This window comes from Lissotriton helveticus, chromosome 1_2 (assembly GCF_964261635.1).
Source record: "Lissotriton helveticus chromosome 1_2, aLisHel1.1, whole genome shotgun sequence".
Taxonomy (NCBI): domain Eukaryota; kingdom Metazoa; phylum Chordata; class Amphibia; order Caudata; family Salamandridae; genus Lissotriton; species Lissotriton helveticus.
In genome coordinates this window covers 248,124,677-248,144,643 of record NC_136058.1, presented here as the reverse complement: position 1 = coordinate 248,144,643, position 19,967 = coordinate 248,124,677, and the positions used below count along the sequence as shown (strand labels likewise).

The 19,967-nt window shown below is 40.5% G+C and overlaps 1 protein-coding gene across 1 annotated transcript in view; it reads right to left on the bottom strand.

Annotated features, from left to right (window-relative positions):
* Window positions 1-19,967, bottom strand: part of LOC144800408 (vitamin D3 hydroxylase-associated protein-like) — a 387,916-nt gene that overhangs the window by 183,512 nt on the left and 184,437 nt on the right. The window contains exons 6-7 of the mRNA XM_078671679.1: window positions 6,768-6,974; window positions 795-835 (exon numbers count right to left, since the gene is read on the bottom strand). Of these exons, the coding sequence (XP_078527805.1) occupies window positions 795-835; window positions 6,768-6,974 (248 nt within the window). The remainder of the gene's footprint in view (window positions 1-794; window positions 836-6,767; window positions 6,975-19,967) is intronic.

Below are 19,967 nucleotides of genomic sequence, written 5' to 3'. Positions count from 1 at the left end.
TGCCCATAACTGTGCCTGGGGTGGTTGTAAGAATATGGGACTACCACTGAATCGTTCAGCATGATATGCTCTTTGTGTTCAAGGCATCTGCTTGGTCCTTCCCGAGGTTAGGTGGGACCCCAACATCATCAACTTTCTAATTGCCTGATATTTTTCATTTTCAAAGTTCACTTTTGTGAATTGGTTATATGCTTTTTAGCATGTAAAGTTGCTTTATCAAAGCATTTGCGGGTGCAGTGACTCTGCTATGTGAGTTTTTACCTGAATTCCGTATTTCCAATAGAATACGTACTTAACAAATCTCAGCAATTTCCGCTAGCGGAGCAGAGTTCATTGCCTCGGGTTAATCTGTAGTAGACGTCTGTACTTACTACCATTCTTATGTGAATTTAGAGTTTTTCTGTTTGTATCTTTTCCTTGAGTGAATTTTCAAATTGTATATTTGCAACTCTAACCACTAGTATCTGTAGTAGACTTATGTACTTACTACCATTCTTTTGCGAATTTAGAGTTTTTGTGTTTGTATCTTTTATGTAAATCATGTACTAATAAGTCCTTATGTAATGTAACTGGTCCTTTTGTAAAGCTCTCTGACACCTTTGGGTAAAGTTTGCACTTTATAAAATCACATTAAGTAAAATAAAAGAAATAAATAAAATGAAGGGAGTAGAAACCAATTCGTCAGTTAAGCACTATCACACCACTGTAGATTTGGTCATACTTCGAATTTGATGCTATAAGACAGTCTGATAAAATGGTTTTACTTAAGGACATTGTAACAGAACGTGATTTACCTGCAAGTAGGCCATGCACAGGACCCGCTATTCCTTTGAGACTGAGAAAAAATATGATACGTTAATCAGACATATGGAAAGGTTACAGTTAAAACATTACTTTCAAACTCACGCCCTATAGTTTCTTTACTTAAAGAGGCATTAATTAGGTACAGATGCCTAAGTGAACTCTACTATAGTAATTGCATTGTAGACGCGCTCAGGAGGCGGTATCACCATCCTGACAGAGAGGCAGACACCGGTGGTGCAGTGACCCCAGGTCCCAGAGGTCGGAGGTACCCAGAATGCCCTCACCAAAAGAAGTTGTATAAGAGGCTGCCCTTTAAGAACGTTTCAAACAATGAGCTGGGCTTAGTGTTTACTCGTTGGTGCCGGTGGGAACAGGAATGTTGTGGAGGATGTAGAAGATAAGGGAGAAATGCAGGAGAGGAAAGGGATAAAAGAAAACGAGAGGGTGAGACAGATAGGAGTGGAGAGGAACACGTAACAGAATAGCAGAAGGAATTAAGGATCAGAGAGAAAGGGAAACAATGTACCTATCAGCAAAACAGGATAAAAGTAAAAGCAAGGAGCCAGTAGTAAGGATACCAGGAGAGACAGGAGGTAGGAAATAAGCAAGTGGAAGAAGAGGAAGTGAGAGACAGATGAAGGGGATAGAGAGGAGAGTCTGAAAGGGGGGGAAAGATGGAATGAAGGAGATACAGGGTGAAAGGGGGACTCTGAGACCTGCACGTATGGGAGCTGCTGTCATTGATGCATCAAGTGTAGGGGGTGTGACCGGCCCACTGTAGCCCAAATACATATTTATATTAATACCAACCGGGCCGCGTTTTCCTTGCTAGGGCCTGTGACACTCAGGTGAGGCCTCTTCTACTTGAATGCGTCTTGTTTTAGCTACCCTCACTAAACTCACACTATCCTCTACTTTTAAGTTACATAACCTTACACAAGTTTGGTCAGCTGAGTACGGGCAGTCAGATATATCAGAATAAAATGCCTAGGTATATGTTGCACCCGAGGTAGGGTACATTGGAGTGCACCTGAAACAAAGTCCAGTCAAACCCCTCTTGGGTTCACCACAGAAATAAATGAAAAGTAACACAGAAGAATTAGGCTTCTCATTTAGCATTTAAATGTCACAAAAGGCATAAGTGCGGGGGAGTTGCCGTGCAACGCAATCCAAGATGGCCGCCTGATATCGGAGCTCCACATCGCGTCAGACTCCAGGCTGGCATATTAATAAATTGGAACACCTCCCAGACAGGATTCTGCCTTTATCATCCTTTGTCTGACGGAAGTCCTGCAGAAAATATGTAAGTGACTTTTTACTTGCATTTTGGCCGCCATTTTGTTTTTCTCATCAGTATTTTTTCCTCAAGTTGCTCCTCATGGTGCGCTGAATCATTCTTTTTTCAACATTCTTTCACTTTTATCACCTTTTTCTTTACTGGAGTTTCAATCAGCAATGTACACTTTACTGAGTTGGCCGTTCTTGTAAGGTATCTTGTTGTGTCACTTCTATGACGCCTTTCTTATTAACCTATTCCTGGTTGTTTCGTACTCTGTTTAATGGGAGGAGGAAATTTCTACTTCATTCCACTAAGAAGCAGGAGTCCAACGTTACGATACCTGATTGTGTTACCTCCTTAGATCCCATTGCTTCCTCAATGCCTATGGTTGCAGTTGGAGCTCGCTCCTCCTCCACAGCTCTAGTGACCATGGCAGCTAAATCTCAATCTCCTTCAGTCAATGCCAAGAGACTTAAACAGGATCCTCCTTCTCCTCCTAAAGCTGTCTCTCCGGTCTCTCTGGATACTGTTCTGGAGGAAATCTGTGCCCTCAGACCTTTCATTGAGGAAACAAACTCTCGCATTCAGACCATGGTTAACAAATGGTCCTCAATGGAATCCCACCTCACGGTAGTGGAACAGCAGCTTGATGTCATACAAGACTCTTCTTCCAGAATTTCCTCTTTGGAGAAAGATGTTTTCCGACTGAGAAGGGCGACCGAGGACCTTGAAAATAGGAATCGTCACAACAACCTCTGTATTTATGACCTTCCTGAAGGCCTTGAAGGTGATGACCTTGTTGCGTACTTTACTTCCTTTTTTACCACAGTTCTTGGGCCTCCCTTCTTCGACCAAACTGAATATACAAAGTGCTCATAGACTGGGTCCTTATTTATCTTCTTCTGCTGCTCCATCCAATCCCTGTGGATTGATAATCTAGTTCTTACAATTCACAGATCTCCTACAAGTCCTAAGTGCAGCAAAAACTAAAAAGCAGCTAACGTGGCTTGACCCCAAGGTATTCATCTCTCAGGACGTCGCTTCAGCCACCGCCAAACTACGCAAGGAATTCCTAGACCTTTGTCCGGCTCTTCTATCCCTCTGTGCGTGCTATGGCTTACTCCATCCATGCCTCTTTAAAGTCACTTTACCAAGAGTTCTACGTTTGAGGATCCGGTCGACCAACAAAGATTTATCTAGTCACACTTCACCTCTTCTATGGAGATTGCTGATCCTCCGCCGATACCTTGACTTTGCCGTTTCTTCTGTGGTGTTATTCATTACATAATATTGTAGTGTTTTACTCTTTATTTTCATTATTTCCATTGCTCTTCGTGTTTTCATTTCCATGGTTTATTTTTTCTTTTACAGGTCCATCTAACTGTACTATGTTCCCAGTATTGTTCCAGTTACCTCTTTATATCTAGTTCATGTCCCGATGTGATGTGTTGCCCGTTGTTGGGTGTGCTATTTTCATTGTCCGTGCCACCTCTCACCCTTCCCTTTCTTCTTTCTAAGGTATGTATTACAGTCGTCATTTTTTTACATGTACTGTCTTCTCTCATCTGCACTCTCTTTTCCCTCTTTTTTCTCCCTCCTTATTGTATCCCTTTACCTCTCCCTCTCAATGATATTGCTTCCTTTTTCTTATTTGCCTTCTTTTTCATCTTTTTTTTCTCTTTTCCATTCTATGCATTCTTTTCAACCAACTTAAAGTCTCGCTGGTTCTTCTATTTTCTTCCCTTTTTCTACCTTTATCTCTTACTTCATCTTTTTATTACTACATATTTTGTTCTTCATGTATTTTTGATGGTTTTGCATTCAGAGTTATTTCCTGGAATGTGAAAGGTTTTATTAACCCAATTAATCCTGATTTGGTTCTATTACAAGAGACCCCCCCTCCTGAAGCGTTAAAATTAAAAAAAGGTTAGACGGGTTCATTTTTATTCTCTCCTTCTAATAATAAAAACAGTGTTTTAATTTTTTGTCACAAAAAGTCGTGTTGTAAAGTAATTTTGCAAGAGATTGATACAGAACGAAGATGGTTGTTAGCTAAGTTGTTAATTAATAACATTTCTTTAACCGTATTCAATGTTTATGGCCTTACTCATCCTGATTGTTCCTTTTGGCCTATGATTACGCAGAAATGTGTTCAGTTTAGAAATTATTACTTTATACTAGGAGCCGTCTGCAATCAAGTTCTTGATCCCTTTCTTGACCGCAAATCTCAGGTTTGCTTCATTCCCAATAAAACTCATAAACACTTTCTTGATACTATCTCCCAATCACACCTTGTTGACTCTTGGAGTCTTTCTCACTCCGATAGTCTTGACTTCTCTTTTTTCTCTCCTCCTCACAACTCCCTCTCTCATTTAGATTACATTTTTATCTCTCAATCTCTTTCTCAAAATTTTCTAGCTTCCTCTATTCAACCTATTGTCAAACATTGACCATGCCCCAATCATAACTGACCTTGACTTGATCCATCCACATCCCAGATTCTCCCGCTGGCGTTTAAATAATTCTTTTCTTCTTGACCCTCTTTTCTCTTCCTCTTTCATTACTTTCGCTAATGAATTCTCTGACCTGAACAGTGACCCCACCTCCTCTGTCCATATAGCAAGGGATTCCTTTAAGGCTGCAGCAAGGGATTTTATTATAGATATCATCTCCAAAAAAAAGAAACTCTTTCTTCAACAACATAAGCTACCATAACACATATTAAAGCCTTGGAACATAAGTTTTATACTTCTTCGACGGACTCAGTCTTACCGGCTCTGATCCGTACCGAGTTAATCTTTAACAAAACTATGACTGACAATGCATCTTCCATACTTTTCTGTAGTAGTGCTCGCGGGTTTGTAATAAAGTAGGGAAACTTCTAGCGAACTATCTCAAAACCCGTAAAGACCCCAATCTGATTGACTCTATTTATTCTTCAGATGGCTATCTTATTCACAAAGATCAGGACATTCTCAATGAGTTTAAGCTTTTTTACAAAGACCTGTACACCCCAGAATCTCCTCTTTCCAGTTCCCTTATTCAGTCTTATCTCGATAATCTTCCAACTCCATATAATTCTCACCTTAATCTTTCTGATCTTGAAACAGACTTATCCCTCTATGAATTACCCACTACTTTAAAAGCTTTAAAGATATGGAAAACTCACGGTCCAGATGGTTTTTCAGTTGAATTTTTTCTTCATTTTTCTAACTTACTACTCCCTAGACTCTTAGATCTTATCCATTCATTCTTTCTCTCCGGTAAGACAGAGGGTACTTTTCAGGAAGCCACAATTTGCCTCATACATAAGGAAGGCCGAGATCGTATGTTCTGTAAAAGCTATTGGCTGATTTCCCTGGTCAATGTAGACTATAAACTATTAGCTAAAACACTTGCTTTGCATTTAGACCCTCTGATGACTCATTTGGTTGGTAAGGAGCAATGCGGCTTTTTCAAGGTTGGTTTGACTTTGGATAATTTTCGACTCTTGTTTACAGTTTTAAACAAGATTCCTTATCTTCCACATCCTTAGTGGCCATTTCTGTTGATGCTGAAAAAGCATTTGATAGAGCGATTGGTCCTTTTTATTTGCATCTTTGAAGTTGCGTGGTTATGGTCCTAAGTTGATTTCACTTATTTCTTTATTATATTCTGCTCTCAGAGCCACGGTGGCTGTGTCTCATCCTATTTTACCCTTCAGCGTGGAGTTCGTCAAGGATGCTCTCTTTCATTCCTTCTCTTTATCTAAGCTCTTGAACTCTTTTTATCCTCCATCCGCAATAATGATTCTACATCTGGTTTCTCTTATGCTGAACATCATGTAAAGGTCTCTGCGTACACGGATGACAATCTACTTTTTATTTCTGATCCCAAAGTTTTTATTCCTCTTTATTACATGGATTTACTTCTTTCTCCTTTGTTTCTGGTTATAAAATCAATTCTGATAAAACAGAAATTGCCCCTCTCACAGAATTCTGTCTTCCACATTCCTTTTCTTCCACTGGCTTTGCATGAAATGGTTCTAAAATCAAATATTTAGGTATGTGGTTCTCCAATTCCATCGCCTCTTCTGTTAAATGAAATATCTGTGGCCCTATCTCGGATTGACAAACTACTCTCCTCATGGAACCCTCTATTTCTTTCGTGGTGGTGCAGAGAAGATTCCATTAAGATGATGTTTACAACTATTTTGATTTATGCCCTTTCCATGCTCCCTGTACTGACCTGTACCCATACTGAAGAATGTCAATTTACCATGGATATATATTTGTGAGGATTATTCGTAAAATGGTCTCCAATAAAAGCTCATACATTATATGTGGCCCTGCCCTACCGCCATTTATCTATTTGTCCAGGAGCAGAAAGTGTGCCCAGACCCTTATGTATGCACCTGGCACTTAAAAATCTGTTGTGATTACACTATGCTTTTTCTCCCCACACACATATCTACTTTATCAAAAGAATTGATGCAAATCCTGTGCAATGCATGAAGAGCTGTAAATAATATGACTGTATTATTCCTAAATTTCTGTAAAACATTGCTTTTATTTATTTTAAGCACACTCAATCTGAATCCTGCACAATCATTCAGTGTACCTCATGACTTGTGGAAAAATTGAACACAGCTCTGGAGTCCTTTGAAAAGTATCAGCCTGTATCAATGCATGGTCTGATTTCATACCTCAGTCTTCCTCCTGTTGGTTTGAAGCCGCACAGACCACAGAAACTTGCAGGAACCCGGATGCTGCCACCAATATCAGAGCCGAACCCCAGTACTGATCCTCCGCCTCCTATCAGAGCACTTTCCCCTCCTGAGGAACCACCAGGAGTCTTCTTGTGGTTCAAGGGATTCAAAGTTTGACCATATATTGGGTTGCTGCATTCAAAGCTGAATGGATGCAAATTACAAAAATTAATTTAAGAACTGTGCATGCAAATCTGCAAGTTTCAATGTGAGCATGAGTAATTTCTACTTTTTTAAATGTGTACCTGTTTGGAAATAAATAGTATACATTTAAGTAATTACTTTTTTGAGTTTCTCCTGGGTGTATTCAGGTTAGGACATTTTGCTTCTCTTGTTCGGAGGTTGAGCAGATATTTACGAAAGTGAAAGGATTGCTTTTCCAAGATGATTTTAGAGACCTAGGAACACAACTAGCTGCCGCATGCGGGACTGGGCTCAGGATCCCCTGCCATCCTTCCATTAACAGCCACACTTTGGGCCTACCACCTGAACTGCCTTCCTGCTAACAACAGTGACCAAGTTATGCTGACTACCATTATCAGCAATCAGATCCCATATCATTCACATGCATCAACGTTGTGTGCTAGCAGGCTATGCTGTTATGAGAGCACCAGTAACCGTGGGGATTCCCAAGCCCTCAATTAATGACCTCTGTGGATAATTGGAACTTGTGAGAACATTTTCTTGCTTCAAACAGTAATATATAGGAAACTGAAAAGTCTGTGGTAAAGATGATACACGAGTCATGTAACTCAGGAACAAGTACGTTTATTCCAATAAAGGAAAGTACGACCAGCAGGGCAGCTTGAGGAACAACTGCCCATATTTAAACAATACGTTACACAATCCCACTACAGTGTAGTCATTCCGTGCTCCACCTTCAAAACCTCCCTTCCACATTCCAACCAGCCAATTCCAACAGAAACCCTTCCCTAAACCTCCACAATCAGTACACACACAAACATTGGTATGGTATAATATTCAGGGCCACATACACAAATATAAATTGGGTAGTTTACGACCAAGTTTATGATCACATTTACTGTGTTATGACTGTCAAAACTACATAAAGGCATTCCTGGTGGGAGTAAATAGTTAAAGGAGCATGAACATCTCTGCTACAACTGCAGACTAATCTGCACCTACAAAACTTACTCAAGGTATGGAAACTAGGCATTTCAAAGTGCGGTGTGCTTGGACGTTTCCTACAAACATGTACACCTGTGAGTATTCCCAAGGTCAATCTGACCTTTCCCAGCCCAGAAAGGGTCAGAAGGTTACTCCAGGAAATACTTGAGTATCTTCCCTACCAGGGGCCATATCATACGCTGCATTTTCCTTTTCTGTGCCGGTTGCACCTTTAAAACATAAAAGGAAAATGCGCTGCATTAGGTGCAGCCACAAACTTGTTCTGTCCTGGGGCAGCTTATTCATATGAAAAACAAAGTGGCTGATTTGAAGCTGGTCCGTGTTTCACAGTGCTGGCAGACACCTCCTGCACTTTTAAGGGGGAATAGAGATCCCCTTGCACGTGGCTGTAGTGAGTGACTGCACACACCCCCAATGTGGATGTCAGGGGACGCACTGACAGTGCGCCACCTTTAAGTTTGCCTTCCGACAGCTTTTTCGCCTCTGTGCCCACGTCTGTAATATGGCGTGGGCGCTGAGGCAAAGGGATTCCCTCACTTGCATTGGCCATGCTCCCATGCAAATGAGGCAATGCCCTCTGATGATAGTGCTGGCTCTTTAAGTGTGCCAGTTATTGGTATTTTACAGAAAGGGACGCACATGAATCTGAAGCCCCTTCTGTAATACCAAAGTGTCCCAGCGGCGATCAGATTGGGAGCCAACGCCCATTGTGCCTCCGGGCACTACTGTAATATAGCCCCAGCATGGGAAAGCCATTGAATGACCTCCATGTTTGGTGGGATTTTAGAGGAAGTGCTTTATAGATAGGGAAAAAAGAGAGTGTGCTTGAACAGAGGATCTATTCTCAATTAGCATATTTCTCCAATATTGTGACCTGGGTACATGCGGAGTAGAAGCCTGCAGGAAGAGTTACATTCCCAATACTACTATCTCCAATTAAATATCTCAACACAATATGAACAATAGTGGCTTTGTTGAGCCTCTATCTGGTTTTGGGGATCTAACCCAATTGTATTCCTGTTTTAGCTCAGCCACCTTTGTAGGTTTTTCCAAAACGGCTTGGAAGTGGATATACATATTGTAAAACCTGATACACCTATTGGCCAGACTGTACTGAGAGTCCAAGTAGTACGCCTTTAGATCTGCACCTGTCGCACATTTCCAGGTGCTTTACAAGGAAGACCAGTGGATACCAAAAAGAATGACATCTTCTCCAGCAAGCGCACTACAAATTACAGGTACACACTTAGGGGCATATTAGCAAGAACCTCATTAAAATTATCGCCATTTTAGCAGCAGGAAACTGCCGCTAAAACAGTGATAATGTGCTTGCTAATATGCATTGTAGAATTCCAATAGAAGCCCAGGTTAGATGTGGAGGACATCTAACCTGGGCTTCTATTGGAATTCCATAACGCATATTAGCAAGCCCATTATCGCCGTTTTAGCTGCAGTTTCCTGCCGCTAAAACGGCAATATTTTAACGAGGTTCTTGCTAATATGTTCCTTGGAGATTTTTTTCGTTAATCAGACCCGTAAGATTTGTTCTTCAAAACATATGCAAGTAAGAATTATCCTCATAATCCTCATAAAAATGAAGCCTGAGTGAAATTTAGATAATTTCCTTTATGAAAATTATCCAAAATACCCAAAACATTACAAAAAATGATGTGTTATCTTCTGAATTGCCAGCTTCGGCATTTTGCATTATTTTTAGTGCCAAATGCATCTTTATGCCCAATTTTGTTAGGAGGACGTATTTTGCCCAATAATATTGCACAAACTCACTCACAAGGCACACATGAGGCAGACAGCTGCTGGGGTTTGGTTAGTTTGTGTTTTTCCTACAATCTTGTGATAGAACATTTACCCGAATAAAGCCTCAAGTACGCAATGTGTCATCATGATAATCATATTCATTTCGAGTAATAGCTGTAAAAGGCAATGCGGGAAAATCAGATGAGATCATGCCAGCATGAATTCATCTGAGCCAAAATAATAATACTACATCTCTCACCGATTAAAACTATAAAAATAAGGCCACCCCAAACCTCGGTTTTCACACCTGCCTAATCTACTAGTCTAATTTTCCTAAATGCATTCCAGCATCATTTGGCTAGTTTATAATATTTGCTAAGACATGTAGAAACTCTTGCATAACTGTATACAGAAAGTCTCAAATCAGTACCCTGTTTGGCACCGCTAAGGTATTAGTACTTTTTCTGCCTTAAGGAATCTATGGGACAGATGAGAGATAATTCACTGAGATAATGTACATTGCAATATAGACTAAAAACAATGCAGCTATACGTATGTTGGGAACTATGGGGCAGATACAACTAAAGATAGTAGTGTGGAACAAGCGTTCCAAAGTTATAGGTTGACTGTTACTCTTTGAAATGGTTATTCGTTAGCACTTTCCTACAGGAGGAGAGTTGGAGTAGTTCTGATGGGTGCAGCGATGATGTTGTTCCACTTCCTGGGTGCTTATACGATTAAGACATGCTTTCTGAGTTTTCCCTTTTTACCTTTGTTTGTCTCCTTGAGGGTGTTTCAATATCCACAGGAGATGGTTAGTTTGCCTGCTACATATGCTTAGGTGTTCTTGTAAATGATGCAGCTAGATGTAAAGAGAATAAGGGCATATACTGTGAGTCAATGGAGTTCCATAAGGGTAGGTGTGATGTAGTCAAATGTCTTCAGGATCTTGTTGAGGAGAACGGCGGTTTGTAGGGTGCATTTTAGGGGAACAAAGTTGGATTTGGTAAAGCCATGTAGCAACAGGTTTCCTCCATCAAGAAACAAGAGACTGAGAGATTGAACAGCAGTTCTGAAGTCACACACAGAAAGGAACATTTTAAACTTTTAAAGAAGGAGAATTAAAACCATGCAGTTTTGCTCTTCGGGGTGTTGTGTTCCTTGATGGATATATGATTGTTAAGCAATTTCTGTCTTGTTCAGGGAATAGGCTTGTGTTCTAAAGCAGTTCTTGTACACTTGATTGTTACTGGCTGGCATTTTAGCTATCAATCCAAAACTACAATTTCCTTAGAGCCTTCTAGGTGTTATCCCCTAAGCACCCCTATAGCTCACCTAGTCTCTTTAAGAATGGCTACATTTTCCCACGTACTGTTTCCTGCACTCTGGGCATTTGTTTACAGTGATTCAATTGCCTACTGCACCAAGCATTATACATGTCCTCCTCCTTATTGGAACAGCTTCACTTCTGAAGGAACCACCAGGGATTTTTTCACAGGGGGAGAGCTTACGTGTAGTAAGAGTGAACATTCCAAATCTTGAATGCTAATCATGTGCCACTAAAGGCAAGATGGGGGCTGCAAGGGTTGGGGCATATTGACAAGCCTGATCCTGCAATGCAGGAGCCAAGAGTTAATTTAACTCTGGCTCTGACACTGTTGGACACACATCTCTTGCCTGATCGAGGTTACATGTGAGGTCAGTAGTTGCTAGCTGTCACTCAGACTAAGGGCCATATTATGAGTTTGTCGGTCCCGTGGACTGCTGTGTTGGTGTGCAGAGCATGGAGAGCTCGGTGGTCCTACCACAGTATTACAAGTTAAGTGGATCGCCTTTGTGAAGACTGCTTCTAGACTGCCGAGACTGCTATCAGACTGCCATCTGCCAGGTTTGTGATCTGGGAAAGGCAACTGCCATAGAACGGTACAGGGGAGCTGCACTGCTGTCCATATTATGAGTTGCCTGTTCCACGAGCTGACCACGGTCGTCGGAGGGATTGCTTCGAGGTGGTGGTGAAGAAGGATTTGGGTGCATACTCGCCCCTTTCTTTTTCTACCTGGTCCTTTTCGTACAATATACTCATTGCCAGGATTGCCCACATATGGGCTGAACCCCGGTAATAGGTATATGGTATTTTTCCACACATATACAGTCAAAATGAACACACAGGCATTGATATATATTGGCAAATGTACTCACTACAGCTGCATTATCCCCGACTCCACACTGCCGTGTCTATTGTCAACTCATAATACGGCAGTCTTTGGGCCACCGGCGCTGTGGGCAGCTGGCGTGGCAGAAGTGGTCCTATGTTCATCAGACTGCCAAACTTGTAACAAGACTCTTACAATATAAAGGTAGGCCAATCGTCTGATTATGACAATGTGGTTCCCCCCATGGTGTATGCATGCATGCTCTACTCACATTACAAATTGTGAGTGACATGTTATTCCAGATGCAGGTGATCCTTCGGGCTCTGGTGTAATCGTCAAACACATTGTGCCACTGGAAGAATGTGCCTTTATGTTTGGAATGTACATTCTGGCAGTGTTTGGACAAAATATTGAGTTTGAAATATCGGAACTCATAAATATTGAACAACATATTGCAATACAAAAATATCACGGTATGGAAAATTGTTGTCAAGAATATCGTTTCCCAGATGCCAGAGGCGTTCCCCCCCGACTCAGTCGGTTTCCCTCTGACCGTCGAAGGGAAACCTGCGGGGGGATTCCGCTGGCTTCTGACACTCCGATGGGCTCCTTGAGCCCGTTTGAGGGTCAGAAGCCATCACAATCCCCTAAATTTGGCAGAGCCAGCCTCAGCTCCACCATCAGGATTATGACAGCGTTTCTATGCTGGCCTTTCCAACATGAAAAGGCTATCGGAAGGTGACTTTGGGGGTCCTAGCAGGGCCCCCGTCCCTCCTCAGCCTCTGCTATTCGGGATAAAAAATCCCTGCCCCATGTCACAGTGCCTGCCACACGGTGCAGAGATGTTAAAAAAAAATCCATTTTACAATAGCAGCTTGTGCTGCAGGCCTTTTCCGCCCACCGCACAAGCTGCCATTGTAAAAAGGATGTTTGTGACCGCCCATAGGGGGAGTGCATCCAAATTATGCGGTCGGAACCACCGACCAATGGTCGGGAAAATCCAGTATGCTATGGCGTCTGCCCCACATTGTACTGATGCTCATAGTTTTTAAGAATATTGCTGTTTTTACTATTGTTCTCAGTAATATAGTTGTAAAAAACATTATTTTTTAATTATTTAATGTGCTTTAGTTAAATATATACATTTTAAATGTTAGAATTGACGGTACAATTGTTATTCGTTGTTATTTCGAAATTTGCAATTTGAAGTGATTTTGTTTTAAAAAAAAATATTATTAGTGATTTATAGTGTTGTATCGGGTTGTTTAGTTTATAGGGGGACGGGTTGAGAAGTTATTTGAATTAGAAAAAAGTTTAGTTTGTTTAATAAAGGTATTTATTGATAAGTATGCCAATGTTTTAAGTGTTATACTATATATTTAGTTCTAAATTTAATTTTTATGTAGTTTTATTATTAGTTATATTTTAGTAGCCGATTGTTGGGTTTGTAGGGGTATAGTGTGGGTAGTCCATTAAGTTATACCCATTTTTTAACTATGGGTCCTTCGTTTTTTATTGTTAATTCATTTTTAATGTATTATTAATTATGTAAATAGTGTAATGCTGATTTATTTAAGTTATATTTTAGTTGTGGGTTGCTAGGTTTGTGGTGGGATAGTTTGGTAGTTGAATTCATTTGAATGTTTTCTGTAAACAAACATTTATATTAATTATGTATAGTACCTAATATGTTTATTATTGTGTAAGTTTTGAAATTTTTTATTTATTTGAATATGCATTTTATTCGTTATATGTTTATTAAATATGTATTTGTAATGCTGTAATATTGTTTTAGGTAAGAAAATACAAATATACTACATTTGCGTATTAATTTATATTTATATGTAATTTATTCATTGGAAATTAATTATGTATAATCTCTCTATATTTGTTTTTGTTAATAAAATGTTTTCAGTGGTAACTGTTTGAGAATTTGTTTCCGAAATGATATTTGTTAGTTAAAATTATTTTGTCAATGTATTAATAGAAATTAAATAATTAAGAGATAATTTCATTATTGTGTTTTAAAGTTAGTGAAGTTAGTGTCATAAAATCTTTTTTTTCTTTCTTTTTTAAGTCTTATATATTAACATTAATATTTTAAATATATATATTTATTTCTGTATACTGTAATGTAATAATATGTTGTAGTAAGTGTTCAAAAGGTGTAATAATTGAATAGGATATGTATTTATGTATGTAATCCTTTTGATGTGAAACACTTTCCCTGCTGTTGGTTAGACTGGAGTGGGAATAGTAAATTTATTCGTCCCCCACAGTGCAACACCTTCCCTACTGTTGATTAGACTGAAGTGGGAATAGTAAATTTAACCACTCCGAAGTCCAACACTTTCCTTACTGTTGAGCTGACTGGAGTAGGAATAGTGGTGGTGGCTCCTCCATTATGGCAGAGGAGCATTGCCTCAGTCAGCAGATGCTAACTTGAAAACTAAATGAAAAAACATTTTTATTATCATTTTATTTTTCCTCTTGGAGCAGAGTCTTAGGGGCAGGGCTGTACTGAGGTCAGCATTGCAGCAAGCACTGAGTGGGAGTGGTGGGCACTGCTGCAAGAGCACATGTCAGTTTGGCCGGTTGTATTAGGACAGCAAAACCGACATGCACACAGATATCTCTCCAACCCGAGCTGCGTTGCTGGGTAGACAAAAGCAGGCACAGGCTCTCAGCCCCTGTGGGAGTGCATAACCAGCCCACTCAGGGCAATCCCAGCACTTCTTTCATGCTGGGTAATAGTATTACCAGCGTGAGAGCAGCGTCTTGATTGGCCATAGATGAGTCTGGGAGCCTCAGCCTGTGCACTAGCAGAGCAACAGAAAAGTAGTGAGGTGGCCGGCAGCCACTACGATCTTTTTTGTTTTGCTATTGCCCCCCCAAAATGCCCCACCACATTTCCCTGATATTTATTTATTTATTTGTATGTTTGTATAGCGCTAGAATTGACCCCCGAAGGGGTATCACTGCGCTTGAAGCAGACTGTGAGGCGCGGCAACATATTCCAGCAGGATCAGCTGGCACAGTACAAGAAGGTTTTAAGCATCTTTCTAAATTCCAGATGTTCAGAGCACTGTCTTAGATGAAGGGGGAGCTCGTTCCAGAGGCGGGGGCCGAGATAAGAGAGCGTTCCCTCCTAATCTGGCCATTCTTACTCGAGGTACCACCAAAAGGTGTTTAGTACCTGAGCGAAGGGATCTGGGAGGTACATAGGGTAGAAATGTCTCGGAGAGGTAAAGAGGGCCCAAGTTGACCAGCGCCTTGTGGATAATGCAGCATGTTTTAAATTCGATCCGTTGACGGATAAGGAGGCAATGCAGCTTTACAAGAAGAGGATGGGAGGGGTCCGAGGTGGAACATTGAGGACCAGCCATGCTGCCATGTTCTACACCACCTGCAATCTGCTGAGTGAGGCATCATTAGCCGAAATCAGCAGGCCATTGCAGTAGTCCAGGCGACTTAGTACCATCCCCTGGACTAGAGTTTTGTGGGTAGAATCCGGAAGCAAGGGGAAGACTCGGCGGAGCAGGCCTATTATATGAGAGCAGGAACCAGCTGTTTGGGCAACATGTTCCTTCAGACTGAGGGTATGGGCTAAGCGGAAACCCAGATTTTAACTGTGAGCTTAGGAGCGGGATGGGGTCCCAGGTCAGTTGGCCACCAGTCGAGAGTCCATAGGAGGGGGCCTCTCCAAAGAGCCTGATTTTGGTCTTTCCTACATTACACTGGAGGAAGTTATTTCTCATCCAGTGCGATATGGCCGTCATCCCTTTAGAGAAGGCCAATTGCACCGCAGATGAGAGTTTGTTAAATGGGAATGGAAGCTGGGTATTGTCGGCATATGATATGGGGATAAACCCATATGTCCTCAGGAGGTTGGCCAAGGGAGCATTATAGATGTTAAATAAAGTTGGGCTCAGACATGAGCCTTGAGGTACTCCCTTGGTCAATTCCATAGGAGCCGACCGATACGAGCCCAGATTGACAATCTGAGAGCGATCCGACAGGAAACTCTTCATCCATGATATGAATCTCTTAAACCAACTTTATCCAGTCTTCTGAGCAAAATACCATGGGAAACTGTGTTGAATGCTGCGGATAGGTCCAACAGCACCAGAATCATAGAATGGCCCTTATCTAGGGTCATTCCGATGTTATCCATAGCTGTAATCGCCAGATATGATGCTGTATTTGGGCCTAAAACCGGACTGGGAGTGATCCTAACATCCAGTCAGTTTGACATAGTTAGAAAGATGGGTATTAACATGTTTATCCATTAGTTTGCTCCAGAATGGAAGAAGTGAGATGGGACGGAGGTTAGAGAGGTCAGTCCACGGAGTATAGGAGTTCTTACGGATGGGTCTAATCTGGGCAACCTTCCATTCCTGTGGTACACTGCCCTCTGTAAGAGAAAGATTAATAAGAGATTGTACCACGGGAGCGAGCTGATTATCCAGAGATGGAATGATTTTGGCTGGAATATGATCAGCGAGAGATCCAGACTTTATCTTATGAATCAGGGTTTCAACCTCTACTAAGGTAATGGTGGGGAAATGTTCTAACAGTTGCAGATTAGCCATTTCCAGATGGTCCAAGGCCATAGGAATCTGCTGCAGATTGCCAGCTGCTGTGATTTTACCGTAGCTGAGTGCTATCTTTTGAGTAAACTATAGAGCAATATCATCACACAGCTTTTGGTAAGGGGTCTCCAGGCTTTCACATGCCTTAGGATTGGTGAAAGACTGAAGGATTTGATACAGAGTTTTTGAAGAGTTGTCGGCTCGGGTTAACTGAGACATTATGTACGTTTTGGCAGCTATTTTTATGTTTTTATGATAGCTGGCCAGAATAGAATGATACTGATTCCTATCCACTTCATTATGTGAGGTACGCCATATTCTTTCCGATTTCCTGCATAGTTTTTTCTGACTTTGCAGGTGGGCCGTAAACCAAACAGCTTGTGGACGATTAGGATGACTCAGGAAAGATTTTAGCGGTGCAATATGATACCAGCCGCTACTGAGGGATAGTACATCTAACCCCTCCGGAGTCCAATACTTTCCCTACTGTTGCACTGATTAGAGTGGGAATACAAAATGTAACAACTCAAAAGTCCAACACTTTCCCTACTGTTGTGCTAACAGGAGTAGGAAAAGGAAATCTAACCATTTTGAAGTCCAACGCTTTCCCCACTGCTGCTTACACTAGTGTGTGAATAGTAAATTTAATATTCTCAGACTCAAATACTTTTCCTAAAATAGGTTAAATAGATTTTAAAGTATTACTTATTTTTTATATTTTATATTATTTGTTTTTATTCTTAATGTTTTTTTAATTTTTGTAGTAGTTTTAGTAAATATTTTTTTAAATTTGTAATATTTTATTCATTGGCTAATGTAATGCATATATTTTGTTACTGAACTGGCTGTATTTCTTATGTTTTTATATATTTGTGTATGTATATGTATTTGTGTATACATATATACATATGTATATGTATATACATATACATATGCATCCATATATATATATTAATATATAAGCTTTTTGTAGAATTAAATATAAAATATTAAACACATCAAGATAATGTAAAATATTTTTTATAATTATGTTACACTATGTAAAACACACACACATAGGTGTGTTTATATATTAATACATATATATTATTAAATATTAGAAAATTTATTCAATTTACATTATATTAATTTTATATATTATAATATTTAACATGTACTCCTTTAAACTGTATATGTATCACAAAATCAATATTTGTGTGAGTTTTTGGATGATGCTAGTGTCAACAATACATTGTGGCAATATTTTTTTACTTTTCATTATAAGTATAGGAACACAATGCTGTGCTAAACAATATTTTTGACACAATATTTTTGCCACCTATGTTGTTTACCCCAATATTGTGTCATTGATCCCATTCTGTCAAATTACAGTGAAAGCCATTTCGCTCCACAAGAATGACAGACAGGATGGTTTCTAAACCATTAAGGTTTATTAGCAAACTAGTCAAAGTTACAGGATTTATCCCTTTAGTAAATCATCTGTCATTTAAACATGGATTCAATATAGTCCCTGATTACGATATCAGTTGGATGAGCGTCTGAGCGATATCGTAGCGGAAACAGGACTACCCGACAAGGTGTTGGCGGTCCTGCTTCCACTATTACAATGCAACCAACTTCCTTGAGGTCCGAAAGTGTATTTTTACTTTTGCGGCTTGTGCTGTGGGCTGCAGTACAAGCTGCAATAGTAAAAATATATATTTTTAAACATCCATGTACTGTGTGGCAGGCACCATGCTGTTTCCACCACACAATGCATGGATGTTTGAGGGGGCACCACGGGTGCCCCTAAGACCTCATAGCAGAGGCCGCAGCCATACAGGGTCCCTGGGAAGGGCCCCCAAAATCGCTCTCTGACAGCCTTTCCATGTTCGAAAGGCAGACATGGAAAGGCTGTAGTAAACAGACATCATAATCCAGACGGTGGTGGCTGAGCAGGCACCGCTGCCATTTCGGGATTATCTGGCCCTCTGATGCCCCGTCGAGCTTCTTGAGCCTATCATAAAACAGCAGTCAGACGGAAACCTATGATGTCGGGCGGGAAGTCTCCAACGAGCTGTCCACCCGACATCACAAGCAGGCCCATAGTTAATCCACCAGCATACGACAGATAGATGGCAATGTAAATCATTGCAAGGTACAAAAAAAGCAGAGCAGAGGAAGTATCAGTACCATAAAGGATCTTCCCTAAACTAAATAAAGCATCTAAGGCAAAGGGGAAAGCCTAAGAAGAAGGTGTCAGTCTTTCAGTGAACCAATTTAAGATTCAGGGCAAAAGAAGCATATGCATTCAAGAGTCTAACTCAAGAAACAGAAATATGGAATATCAGCCAAATTAGGGAAAGGGTTTACATCAGCGAAGTCAGCACAGAGTCTCCTAAATGTCATATTTATCAGTACTAAAAATGATAAAGCCTGAAATTTCGTGCTGCACCACATGGTGCCGTACAATTTGGAGAAGCAAGCAGACATAGGAGAAGGTAATAATAGCATCCAATAGGTAGGTGATGCACTAGTGCAGACAGTATAGGTAGGGGCTGGTATGAGCCAAAAGGAAAGTACGAAGAATGGTTTAGCATGCTTAGGTGAGTTTATTAAGTATGTGTGTGCATAAGCACAGAGATGAGATAGCCATTGGGGAGATTAACATATGAGGACTGACAAAATAATGTAAAGTAAGATGCAAATGAATTTAACAGCAAATACAGTATTGCCTGGAGAGGCTAGGGAGTAATTTGCATATCACGACATAGGGGCACTTATGTGTATTTAGCAGTGATGAAGGGACAACAGCAATAAATTATGATGATATTGTAAAGGAGGATATGCCTTTGGTGGGCTAATGATTGGTTAAAAGAGTTGAAATAGAAGACAACATTGGGAGTGACTTCAAAGCTGAGATTTCAATAGCTTCCTGTATTTAAAATATACTGAAGAGTTAATAGTGGGTATGTTTGGGTTGGTAACTTAGCTGACATGTTCCACTTCAGATGACAGTATACCTTGAGAAAGGCATTGCTGACAGGCAATGTATTAATCTGACAGAAGGTAAATAAGAAGGGGAGCGGTTTATTGAGTATCATTGTGAATATTAAATCAAATAGTATCGAAAATCAAAATAGTATATTACTTGAATGTAGTCAGAAAGGATTTAACCTAGTAGTAGGCATTTATAACCCTTGAGACTAGCATTAGAAACAGCAATGTCTGAGGTACCAATGGGCAAGCAAAGATAATAGCTGCTACCCTAAATTGATGGCCATAATCCGCTCCACAGGACACAGTCAATCCATCGTCCGAGCAGAGGGGACCAGATGTGTGTACGATCTGCAAATCTATTAGATGATTTTGGATAAGCAATAACTGCTGCTACACTGTGTGTGTAGTGTGTCTGTGTGCGAGCAAGCATGGCTGTGTGTGTGTGTGTGTGTGTGTGTGTGTAAGTATTTGTGTGGGTGATTATTAATGGAAGACTGCAGAACTTG